Source organism: Coregonus lavaretus (genome assembly GCF_964263955.1).
Source record: "Coregonus lavaretus genome assembly, chromosome: 4".
Classification (NCBI taxonomy): domain Eukaryota; kingdom Metazoa; phylum Chordata; class Actinopteri; order Salmoniformes; family Salmonidae; genus Coregonus; species Coregonus lavaretus.
Genome location: NC_139991.1, coordinates 1,921,901 through 1,935,300, shown reverse-complemented (window position 1 = coordinate 1,935,300; position 13,400 = coordinate 1,921,901). Strand labels below are relative to the sequence as shown.

The 13,400-nt window shown below is 42.3% G+C and overlaps 1 protein-coding gene across 1 annotated transcript in view; it reads left to right on the top strand.

Moving 5' to 3' along the window:
• LOC311128611 (switch-associated protein 70-like) overlaps positions 1 to 13,400 on the top strand; it is a 29,415-nt gene that overhangs the window by 1,173 nt on the left and 14,842 nt on the right. Inside the window, exons 2-7 of the mRNA XM_084160787.1 lie at positions 375 to 515; positions 2,170 to 2,343; positions 2,492 to 2,719; positions 2,980 to 3,126; positions 7,707 to 7,815; positions 8,020 to 8,201. Of these exons, the coding sequence (XP_084016913.1) occupies positions 375 to 515; positions 2,170 to 2,343; positions 2,492 to 2,719; positions 2,980 to 3,126; positions 7,707 to 7,815; positions 8,020 to 8,201 (981 nt within the window). The remainder of the gene's footprint in view (positions 1 to 374; positions 516 to 2,169; positions 2,344 to 2,491; positions 2,720 to 2,979; positions 3,127 to 7,706; positions 7,816 to 8,019; positions 8,202 to 13,400) is intronic.

Below are 13,400 nucleotides of genomic sequence, written 5' to 3'. Positions count from 1 at the left end.
CCTTTTCAACACACTTGGGCAGCGATGCTTGAACTGACAGCAACACGTGCTTTTTCATGCATGTCAATGTGATCTTAGACGAAACAGAGGTCCTTTTGAAAAATCACCTTGTAATTGTGTTAATGGGAGTATGATGCCCACTTGTATGAGGAATCTTTTTGATATCCCTTGGACACCCCGATATTACTGTAACATCATCTTTCTACTATGCCCAGTGAATACCAACAGTATGACAGTAACCTTGCCCTCTGACTCATTGTTCATAGCCTGTATAATATGCTTCTGAGCATTGGGAGGAAGTATCTGGTGAATGATATTACTATGACAGCAACAGTTTCCCTGACTGCATAACTGATCTGACTGTGGCTCTATAGGTGCTCTCTCATAACCTGTGCACCGTGATGAAGGTTCCCCATGACCCGGTGGCCCTGGAGGAGCACTTTAAGGATGATGATGAGGGCCCTGTGTCCAACCAGGGATACATGCCCTACCTCAATAGGTTCATACTGGACAAGGTGAGTAGTAACGAGCACCTAGCCTGGTGCCAGATCTGTTTTTGCTCTTTCCAACTCCATTGCTCATTGTCATGCCAATAAGTGACAAGGAGTTGTCAGACTTCAAATCAAAGTTGATTGGTCGGGTACACAGCTTAGCAGATGTTGTAGTGGTAGTGGGTGCAGCGAAATGCTAATGTTACTAGCTCCTAACAATGCAGACATTGCACTCAGGCTGCTGAGCACCTGCGTCATCCTGCCTCCTCTCCTCACCTCACCTCAGTGGGTCTGTTAGTGGAGGTCTCTGTTTGGTGATTTCATCAGGGTGTTGGGTCCACAGAAATAGAATCACTAGAATGGACATAGCCCCTAGGTTGACAGATACTTGAGTATGAGGTGTAACTCTGGAGTGCCTTATCCCCATAGGGGATGATAAGCCTTAATGGGAAGTGTTTTATGGGTGCCTTTAGAAAAATTGTTTAAATCAATGTTTTTCTGTAAATGACTCTCCTTGCTCATAATATGATGAGCATTATTGCTATTTTCAGTATTTATCTTAGTTTATGCATGTCACCCATATTAAAATGTATTGCTTTTGAGAAATAAATGGAGTACGCAGGATCTGTTTGACCTTGAACAAGGCTGCCATTGTTATGGTAGGTCTACTGTGGGAGTGGGAGAATTGTTCTGTTTCACAGCCATCAAGGAGGTGTGAGACATTGTGAGTTATCGGAAGAAAAAAACATGTGTGCTGAAAATTACTTCAATGAGTGCAAGAAAATATAGCCTTAGTTTCAAAACAAATGTTCATTCAGCTTACATCAGCTACTCCCATTTCCTCCTGTGTCATAGATTGCATTTAGAAGTGAAGGGTTAACACACACACTACTATAGATAGATTCCATGACATGATGATTGCATGACACAGAGTCTTTGGTTTTCTCTGAGTCTGTTTTCTAGAAAAGCTTCACAATCTGATTGGTAAACACCTTGTTGTTACACGTATTGCAGGGGTTCTCAAACTTTATGGGGCCGGGGACCCTTTTTGTGATGGCAAATGTATAGAGACCCACTCATAATCAGAACACAACTCGAGTGAGATAAAAATAGCATACAAGGAGTTTTATTATGATTTCGGCACTGCATGGTAGGGAAGATTTTAAAGGCCCATCTATTGGCACCGGAGAGATAATAATTACTTGTGTCCTTTTTAATATTCAATCTGTCAGCCATTGGTAATGAATGCACTGACTTGGTAAACACCAGTGATAAAGCAATAAGTGATCTTCAAAGTTTTTGTCCTGAGTTCTCTAGTTGGCAGACCTTCAGATGTAGCCCACATCTGTAGACTTGCAAGGCTTGCCAACTGTTTCCATAGCAATAACACTAACACTGATGTCAATTAGTAAACTGCTTTAGTCCTAGCACTAGTTGTACTTGGGGCTATTTCCTTGCCTTTCTCCTCCGGAATCTGACTTGAATTGAAATGAAGAGACGAAGAACATTATGTTTGTACTTCACATCCCGTGGGCTGATACGTAGGGCAGAGAAATATTAGGCTACTACTGACCCTTTCTAATCGTATTGCCCTTACTTACAGTATGTTGAAGAAAAATAGGGGAAGTTGTTTTGTTCTGTTTTGTGTAAATGTTGGCTTTGTTTATGTTAATTACAGGTTAGGGATAACTTTGACATACTGGAGTTCAACAATGTGTGCTGGACACTGTGTTTCAAGAAAAACATCAACATGAGCCATCTTCTCATCTCCAACGATGACGCCTTCAAGGTCTGGTGCATCTTCAACTTTCTGTCTGAAGACAGGTACCCACTGGTCATCATCATAGAGGAAGTGAGAGACAAGACAACACCTCTAATACACATACATAACTTATTTGTTTAGCAGTAATTATGCTCTTCCAGTTAAAATAATTCCCATTCATACCACAGGACTGACTCGCTGTGTCCTCTCCTCCTCTCCTCCTCTCCTCCCCCTCCAGATTGAGTACTTCCTGTGGAAGCTGATGGAGGCCATGGGAGGCATTTGGAATCAGGAGAGGTTTGAGGATTACAAGCTCACGTTGAACAGGAAGCAGCAATGCCTGAGTGTCTGGGAGCTGATAGAGCTGGTTGGCTTGGGCCACTTCAGTAAGGGCATGAACCGCCAGACCCTGTCCATGGGCATCTCTGAGGTCTTCCAGGAGCTCATACTGGATGTGCTCAGACAGGTTCGCCTGCGGTACCCTCTCTCACTGCTCTTTCTGCATTCCAAATGGGACCATATTCCCTATGTAGTGCAATACTTTTAACCAGGACCCATAGGGCTCTGGTCAAAAGTACTGCACTACATAGGGAATAGGGTGCCATTTGGGACACAGTGACTGTCTACTCTATACTGACCTCTGTTAGACCTCTGCCGGTGGTAACAATCAAATAGATATAGATACGATATCTTGAGTGTGACAGATTCATGTATTTTTTCCTGAAGGGCTACATGATGAAAAAAGGCCACAAAAGGAAAAATTGGACGGAGCGCTGGTTTGTGCTTGGACCAAACTCTATGTCATACTATGTGAGTGAGGACCTCACTGACAAGAAGGGGGAAATTTTGCTGGACCGCAACTGTTGTGTGGAGGTAATAACACTGTATTATTCCTTTGGTCATTCTTAATGCGATCATTTATCTCCTAAATCAACTGTGAGGAGCATTGGAATGCTTGCTAGCCCACCTTTGTTAACCAGCTTCCTTTGACATTGTTCACCCATAGCCTACAATTTCCGCGGCCCCGCGGAAATGTAATTAACATAATAAAACAATCTCTATCAAAATCCGTCTGTTTATGCTAGAGATATCTGTTTATTTGCATGGGCTGCATCTCAATCCACCGCATCCGCCGATATTTGCGGTGAAAGGTGGCAGAGCTAGAGTGGTGTTTGTCAGACCATGAGACATCCCGAAAGTCTGTCTGTTCACGAAAACGTCTGTAGCGTCCGAACGGTTTGGCCGACAAACTATTATGTAGTGAATCTGTACAATGTAGTGAATCTGTTATTCAATGCCTTTCTATTGGCTAATAGCAGTAATGCCAAATGTGACCGAACGCGCTCGATTCGGTCTTATGTAGCAACATTTGAAATTATGTTTTTTACATTGGATAAAAGTAGAGACTCAAAGCTAGAAAATGGTATATCATGCACTACAGTTGAGGAACAATGGGAAAGTAATTCTGCTTTGAAAGATGATAAACTTGTAACCTCACTTTTGAGAAAATGGCTCTTGAATGTTTTGGTACACCTACTGGAGAGCTCTTCTTTGTCTACACCCATTCAGCATTGTTCACACCCTCTTAAGCTTTAGCCACACCCACCTCTTTAAGGATTCACAATGTGAGGCCATGTACTAAACAACCAAAGATTTCAAGACTAAAGGCTGGTTTATTCTACAGGTGTGTTTGTAAATTCAATCTGGAGTGCCAGAGTGTGCTCAGGGTGCGCTCTGGATGTTCGTAAACTCAGAGCGTTGTCAGATTGTCCGTTCGTAAATTCAGAGCGCTTCTATCTCGGAGAGTTCAGAGCACACACTTGACGCTCTGGCCGAGGAGTAGGGTTGATCCGAGCGTTCTGACCTAACAACAGCAGTCAAGCATGCTTGCTAGCTACTTCCAGACACAAATGAGGGAACAGCTCACTCTGACCATTTTACTCGCCGTAGCAGAGCTGGTTAGGCTGTTTTTATGTTATCCAGAGCTTTGGTGACTGCAACTGTGCTGCTGGCAACAATTTATTTACACTTTTTTGCCAACGTTTATTGACACCGGCCATATTCAACAGGTGTTGAGCGTTCGTAAATTCGTCAGTTATTCTGCGCTCTGGCACACTCAGTCAAGTGCTCTGAAATCGGAGTAGATAGCCAAAGCGAATTTACCAGCTACGTCTATCGACAGTTGTCGCAGTGACATCATGAACATTCTATTGAAATGGTTACTCGCATAGTAGAGTATTTTGTTTAGATTTTTAGCTAGCTCGCTAGCTAGCTAAACAATGAACCATAACCCCAACTCATAACGTTACTACCCTGCATGAATCTGCAGGTAGCTAACCAACAAGGTTCAATGTTAGCTAGCTAGCTAAAATTAGACTATAACTAGCAATGCAAATGGCTCTGCAATACAAATAATATTACTACACAGATCATACACGTAACGTTAGCTAGCGAGCCAGCCAGCTAACGGTACGCTTTAACTTTAAATGAAAACGACTTTCTGACAAAATTAGAAACGTGTCCCGAGTGGCGCAGTGGTCTAAGGCACTGCATCGCAGTGCTAGCTGTGCCACTAGAGATCCTGGTTCGAATCCAGGCTCTGTCGTAGCCAGCCGCGACCGGGAGACCCATGGGGCGGCGCACAATTGGCCCAGGGTAGGGGAGGGAATGGCCAGCAGGGATGTAGCTCAGTTGGTAGAGCATGGCGTTTGCAATGCCAGGGTTGTGGGTTTGACTCCCACGGGGGGCCAGTATAAAAAAATACAAAAAATGTATGCACTCACTAACTGTAAGTCGCTCTGGATAAGAGCATCTGCTAAATATGTAAAATGTCAAAAATTTGTAATTTCTGAAAATGTAGCTATCTAGACTATCTTACCTGTATACATGGATGGATGCTTCTCCCGCTGTCCCGGTTGCCTTAGTTTGAAGATGTAATCTGGAGACAGGTGTTTTATACAACAGCCTTCTGTGTGTTCTCTTTTCTCCATCTCATTTTACATTTGAGTCATTTAGCAGACGCTCTTATCCAGAGCGACGTACAGTTAGTGAGTGCATACATTTTCATATTGCCCCCCCCCCATGGGAAACGAACCCACAACCCTGGCGTTGCAAGCGCCATGCTCTACCAACTGAGCTACAGGGTATCTCCTTAGCTATCATACTCTAATACCACCGTGCATTCCACGGATTTCGAAACTCGGTCCTCCAGAAAGTGGAGAGCAAGACCTTTGCAGTTCTACTACGTGATATCTTTCAAAACATCTGCGAAAGGATTACCTACAGTACCAGTCAAAAGTTTGGACACACCTACTACTTCAAGGGTTTCTCTTTATTTTTACTATTTTCTACATTGTAGAATAATAGTGAAGACATCAATACTATGAAATAACACATATGTAATCATGTAGTAACCCCAAAACAGTGTTAAACAAATCAAAATATATTTTATATTTGAGATTCTTCAAAGTAGCCACCCTTTGCCTTGATGACAGCTTTGCACACTCTTGGCATTCTCTCAACCAGCTTCATGAGGTAGTCACCTGGAATGCATTTCAATTAACAGGTGTGCCTTGTTAAAAGTGAATTTGTGGAATGTATTTTCTTCTTAATGCGTTTGAGCCAATCAGTTGTGTTTTGACAAGGTAGGGGGGTATACAGAATATAGCCCTATTTGGTAAAAGACCAAGTTCATATTATGGCAAGAACAGCTCAAATAAGCAAAGAGAAACGACAGTCCATAATTACTTGAAGACATGAAGGTCAGTCAATCCAGAAAGTTTCAGTCGCAAAAACCATCAAGCACTATGAGGAAACTGGTTCTCCTGAGGACCGCCACAGGAAAGGAAGACCCAGAGTTCCCTCTGCTACAGAGGATAAGTTCATTAGAGTTACCAGCCTCAGATTGCAGCCCAAATAAATGCTTCACAGAGTTCAAGTAACAGACACATCTCAACATCAACTGTTCAGAGGAGACTGCATGAATCAGGCCTTCATGGTCGAATTGCTGCAAAGAATCCACTACTAAAGGACACCAATAAGAAGAAGAAACTTGCTTGGGCCAAGAAACACGAGCAATGGACATTAGACTGGTGGAAATCTGTCCTTTGGTCTGATGAGTCCAAATTTGAGATTTTTGGTTCCAACTGCCGTGTCTTTGTGAGACGCAGAGTATGTGAATGGATGATCGCCGCATGTGTGGTTCCCACCGTGAAGCATGGAGGAGGAGGTGTGATGGTGTGGAGGTGCTTTGCTGGTGACACAGTCAGTGATTTATTTAGAATTCAAGGCACACTTAACCAGCATGGCATCACAGCATTCTGTAGCGATACGCCATCCCATCTGGTTTGCGCTTAGTGGGACTATCATTTATTTTTCAACAGGACAATGACCCAACACACCTCCAGGCTGTGTAAGGGCTATTTGACCAAGAAGGAGAGTGATGGGAATGCTGCATCAGGTGACCTGGCCTCCACAATCACCCAACCTCAACCCAATTGAGATGGTTTGGGATGAGTAGGACGGCAGAGTGAAGGAAAAGCAGCCAACAAGTGCTCAGCATATGTGGGAACTCCTTCAAGACTATTGGAAAAGCATTCCAGGTGAAGCTGGTTGAGAGAATGCCAAGAGTGTGCAAAGCTGTCATCAAGGCAAAGGGTGGCTACTTTGAATAATCTAAAATCTAAAATATATTTTGATTAGTTTAACACTTTTTGGGTTACTACATGTTTCCATATGTGTTATTTCATAGTTTTGATGTCTTCACTATTATTCTAAAATGTTTAAAATAGTAAAAATGAAGATAAACCCTTGAATGAGTAGGTGTGTCCAAACTTTTTTGACTGGTACTGTACACATACTGACCAGCTCATGTTATAGACAGAAGCGTGCTACATGGCAAACCAATCCGAACTCATCTCTCGGCATGTCCAGCCCATCCATTATCTCAGCCAATCATGGCTAGCGGGAAGGTTCCTATCTGTGGCTAAACCAACTAGGCTCGTAATTTAACAATTTTATTCATATTTACAGATGGCATACAAGTTTGTTATTAAGGCACATGAAAGTTCACATGTTCCAGAAGGCATTTCTGCCAAAAAACGCATTTTGCCAAAAAACGCATTTTGATTAAAAAAAAAAAGTTGAAGTTCAAATGGCTCTCCTGTGAAGTAGTGACGTGTGACATATGCCTAGTTTCCTGAAATGAGTCACAAATTAAATGTTTCATCAAACAATATATGTATTTAAAAACAAGTATTATACCTTAAGGGGTCTTAAAATTCTAAATCAAATAGCTAAATGATCCTTGGTATGACCATCTTAAAACAATTCCATATGTTAGCTTAGAACCCCCCCCCTCCCCCAGCTTAGACCGGGCTTAGACTCTAGAGGGTTAATGGTCAAACACAAGGAAGTGTGCGGTTAGTGTGTGTGAAGTCTTGTTCTCTCTGCAGTCTCTACCAGACAAGGAGGGGAAGAAATGCCTCTTTATAGTCAAGTGCAGCGACAAAAGCTTTGAGATCAGCGCATCGGATAAGAAGAGGAAACAAGAATGGATCCAAGGTAAAGCGTCCAATCCCTCACCACCATCCTAACAGATTCTGTAAACAGCACAGCTTTTATCTCACCACATTAGGGTTTATTTTTAAATATCAGAGGAACTTGCTCTCACATCGCTCTGTCCCAGCTGTGTGTTTATCAGGGTGTGGGTCGCTGCAGTAGATAAAGCAGCCAGCCGGACTCCCCTCTCCTCTCCTCCCCTCCTAGCCATCCAAACATGCATCCAGCAGCTGAGGTTGGGCCTGCCCTCTCCGCACCGTGAGGCCAGGCTGCGGCGCAGGGAGCTCAGGCAGAAACAGCAGGCTGAGCAGGGGGAGCTGGAGGAGAGGATGAGGCTGCTGCAGACAGCCAATGAAAACAAGCATAGACAGCTGGAGTCTATGAGGAAGGTACTGTCTATTTCTCTGTCCCTCTCTCTCTCTCTCGCTCTCTGTGTTTTGCTCCCTCTGTCCCTCTCCTCTCTGTCAATAAAATTCAGAGGGCTTTATTGGCATGGGAAACATGTTTACATTGCCAAAGCAAGTGAAATAGATAATAAACAAAAGTGAAATAAACAATCAGAAATTAACAGTAAAATAATAGAGACATTTCAAATGATATATTATGGCTATGTACAGTGTTGTAATAATGTGCAAATAGTTGAAGTACAAAAGAGAAAATAAATAAATATGGGTTGTATTTACAATGGTTTTTGTGCTTCACTGGTTGCCCTTTTTTTGTGGCAACAGGTCACAAATATTGCTGCTGTGATGGCACACAGTGGTATTTCATCTGATAGATATGGGAGTTTATCAAAATTTGATTTGTTTTCAACTTCTTTGTGGGTCTGTGTAATCTGAGGGAAATAATTGTCTCTAATATGGTGCAGCTCACTTTCCACCTCATTTTGTGGGTAGTGTGCACATAGCCCGTCTTCTCTCGAGAGCCAGGTCTGCCTACGGCGGCCTCTCAATAGCAAGGCTATGCTCACTGAGTCGGTAGTCAAAGCTTTTCTTAATTTGGGGTCAGTCACATTGGTCAGGTATTCTGTGACTGTGTACTGTCTGTTTAGGGCCAAATATCATTCTAGTTTGCTTTGTTTTTTGGTTAGTTATTTTCAATGTGTCAAGTAATAATATTTTTGTTGTCTCATGATTTCATTGGGTCTAATTGTGTTGCTGTCATGTGGCTCTGTGGGGTCTGTTTGTGTTTGTGAACAGAGCCCCAGGACCAGCTTGCTGAGGGGACTAGGGATGGGCATTTGACTCTCATGTTTTTTTAGAGTACACAAAAAAAATATGTGCATATTTATCTACAGAATATGCCAACAATGAGCAACAATGCCTAATTTATCAGAATGTTACAGATAACGAATCCTAATTGCCAAATTGCCTCATATATATTCAGTCAATAAAAAACACAAGTGCCATTTAAGATTAATTTATTGAAACTGTAACTGGCTATATTATGTCGTGGAACACAATCTTCAAAAAGGTAGTAGCCTCAACAGTGTGGCGCTGGCTTGTAGAAGTCTATGGCTGTGCAATGGCATATCCTTGTTTTGTTAATTTAGCAGACAAGATGCTCTTATTTCCTGAGCCCTTGCCCTTATCACATTCGACACCTATTTTATAGTAAACAAAACATGATGTAATATAACAGAATAAAATATAACACAATAGTGCAAAGAGTGATCATTTGAAACAGAGCTCAATTTGAAGACACATTTTTCAGGGTTACAAACCAAACTCTGTCTTCTTTTCAATATACAGACGTTCGATTTAATTTATTATACCTGTTCCTTGTAATTTTCCAAATGGATTAACAATTCTACATAGGGATGAATTATGGCCAGGACATCTGTTTGGTGAGTAGGCCTAGGCTTAATGATTCTGATGAAAATGTGCTCTTTGTCTTTATCAAACAAAAGTTTTAGCATATTTTCAGTGTGGAACTTGTCTATGCCTAGGCTGACCAATTCTAAACGCCACTACTAGTGGCACTAGCAGTTTGCAAAGTAGAGTCGTCACTAACGTTAGTTACCACAGCCACAAAGTCATAAACCCTGCCTGTTTCTACAATTTTGTTTCTTAAAATCTGATTTTAAACCTAATCCTTAACCCTAACCACACTGTTAATCTTATGCCTAGCCCAACCTTAAATTAACACCAAAAAGCTAATAATGGGTTTCATTAATTTTTACGATATAGCATAGTAATTAGTGACAACCGCAAAGTAGCCTAAACGGAAAATGACGCAATTATTCCAAAACTGCAGCTCATTGTTGGAACACATATTTCCCTACTTCAGTCAACCAGTCCATTAAGAATTTGTGATAAAACTGTCGTCATTTGGCAAGGAATGTAACCTGTGTATCCCATCAGTTAGATACGTTTTTATAGGCATTTATTTATGTTGGCACACACAGCACGCGTGTGTAGAGGGAGCAGTCGGAACGCAATTGAATGAGTGAGACAAGGAGGGGAAAGGGAATTTAGGGTGCAGAACTGTGCGATGTTTGTCTTGGTTTATTTTTGGTTTCGTTTTGCAAATGCACATGTACAAATGGAACACTAGAGTCAAAGCAAATTAACGTTGTCTTTTTTGACCAAATAGTTTTACAGTATTGGAAAAAATGAGATCTCTGGTTAAAGATAAAGTTTTGACGTCAGTTCAAGTCCTCAAGTACTTTATTTATCTTGCCCATCCCTAGAGGGGACCCTTCTCTTCTCATCTCTCTGTAGGTGATGGCTTTGTTATGAAACGGTTTGGGAATCGCATCCTTTTAGGTGGTCCTAGAATTGAACAGCTCTTTTCTGGATCTTGATAATTAGCGGGTATTGTCCTAATTCTGCTCTGCATATATTATTTGGTGTTTTAAGTTGTACATTTGGTGTTTGTCCCATTTTGTGAATTATTGGTTGGTGAGCGGACCCCAGACCTCACAACCATAAAGGGAAATGGGTTCTATAACTGATTCAAGTATTTTTCGACAGATCCAAATTGGGATATTTAATTCTATGTTCCTTTTGATGGCGTAAAGGCCCTTCTTGCCTTGCCTCTCAGATCGGTCACAGCTTTGTGGACGTTACCTGTGGTGCTGATGTTTAGCCCGAGGTAGGTATAGTTTTTTGTGTGCTCTAGGGTGTCTAAATGGAATTTGTATTTGTGATCCGCGCAGCTGGACCATTTTTGGAACACCATTATTTTTGTCTTAATGAGATTCACTGTTGGGGCTCAGGTCTGACAGAATCTGTGCAGAAGATCTAGGTACTGCTGTAGGTCCTCTTTGGTTGGGGACAGAAGAACCAGATCATCAGCAAACAGTAGACATTTGACTCAAATTCTAGTAGGTGAGGCCGGGTGTTGCAGAATGTTCTAGTGCCCTCAACAATTCGTTGATATACAGTACAGTCGTGGTCAAACGTTTTGAGAATGACACAAATATAAATTTTCACAAAGTCTGCTGCCTCAGTTTTTATGATGGCAATTTGCATATACTCCAGAATGTTACGAAGCGTGATCAGATGAATTGCAATTAATTGCAAAGTCCCTCTGCCATGAAAATGAACTTAATCCCCAAAAAAAACATTTCCACTGCATTTCAGCCCTGCCACAAAAGGACCAGCTGACATCATGTCAGTGATTCTCTCGTTAAGAGTGTTGACGAGGACAAGGCTGGAGATCACTCTGTCATGCTGATTGAGTTAGAATAACAGGCTGGAAGCTTTAAAAGGAGGGTGGTGCTTGAAATCATTGTTCTTCCTCTGTTAACCATGGTTACCTGAAAGGAAACACGTGCCGTCATCATTGCTTTGCACAAAATGGGCTTCACAGGCAAGGATATTGCTGCTAGTAAGATTGCACCTAAATCAACCATTTATCGGATCATCAAGAACTTCAAGGAGAGAGGTTCAATTGTTGTGAAGAAGGCTTCAGGACGCCCAAGAAAGTCCAGCAAGCGCCAGGACTGTCTCCTAAAGTTGATTCAGCTGCGGGACGGGGCACCACCAGTGCAGAGCTTGCTCAGGAATAGCAGCAGGCAGGTGTGAGTGCATCTGCACGCACAGTGAGGCAAATACTTTTGGAGGATGGCCTGGTGTCAAGAAGGGCAGCGAGGAAGCCACTTCTCTCCAGGAAAAACATCAGGGACAGACTGATATTCTGCAAAAGGTACAGGGATTGGACTGCTGAGGACTGGGGTAAAGTAATTTTCTCTGATGAATCCCCTTTCTGATTGTTTGGGGCATCCGGAAAAAAGCTTGTCCGGAGAAGACAAGGTGAGCGCTACCATCAGTCCTGTGTCATGCCAACAGTAAAGCATCCTGAGACCATTCATGTGTGGGGTTGCTTCTCAGCCAAGGGAGTGGGCTCACTCACAATTTAGCCTAAGAACACAGCCATGAATAAAGAATGGTACCAACACATCCTCCGAGAGCAACTTCTCCTAACCATCCAAGAACAGTTTGGTGACGAACAATGCCTTTTCCAGCATGATGGAGCACCTTGCCATAAGGCAAAAGTGATAACTAAGTGGCTCGGGGAACAAAACATCGACATTTTGGGTCCATGGCCAGGAAACTCCCCAGACCTTAATCCCATTGAGAACTTGTGGTCAATCCTCAAGAGGCGGGTGGACAAACAAAAACCCACAAATTCTGACAAACTCCAAGCATGCAAGAATGGGCTGCCATCAGTCAGGATGTGGCCCAGAAGTTAATTGACAGCATGCCAGGGCAGATTGCAGAGGTCTTGAAAAAGAAGGGTCAACACTGCAAATATTGACTCTTTGCCTAAACTTAATGTAATTGTCAGTAAAAGCCTTTGACACTTATGGAATGCTTGTAATTATACTTCAGTAAACTGTAGTAACATCTGACAAAAATATCTAAAAACACTGAAGCAGCAAACTTTGTGAAGACCAATACTTGTGTCATTCTCAAAACTTTTGACCACGACTGTATATGTTGAAGAGGGTGAGGCTCAAGCTGCATCCCTGTCTCATCCCACGGCCCATTGGAAAGAAGTATGTTTGTTTTTTGCCCATTTTAACCACACACTTGTTGTTTGTGTACATGGATTTTATAATGTCGTATGTTTTTCCCCCAACACCGCTTTCCATCAATTTATATAGTAGACCCTCTGTCTCCCTCTCTCGCTTTCTGTCTCTCTCTTTCTCTCTCTCTCCTGCTCTCACTCTCACATAAGTGCTATGTAGCTTTACACTACTTGTCATAAAAATGTTATTCAGAGTGTTAAATCCCCTTTCATTCAGAACTATAAACCCCACCAGAAAATGACCTGTCCTCTCAGGACAGGGAATCCTCACACCTCTCCCTGTTACTAATCACATTTTTATTGTCCTCTGTTTGTCTGCTGTAAATGACAGTTAACTTTTCTGCCTTAGGGCAGTGGCCCCTTAAGAATGAACACTAAGAATGTTGATTGTATTCTGTTGTCAAAGCTACAGGTCCTGTCCTCATCCAGGCCTGTTCCCAAGCATTTTACACAGACCTGTCATACATTCTTCCCCTCTCTTAGCTGAGACAACCCAGACAAATCGGACATATTCATGGTCCATCAGGGGTGATTGTAGTAGTGATATAGTA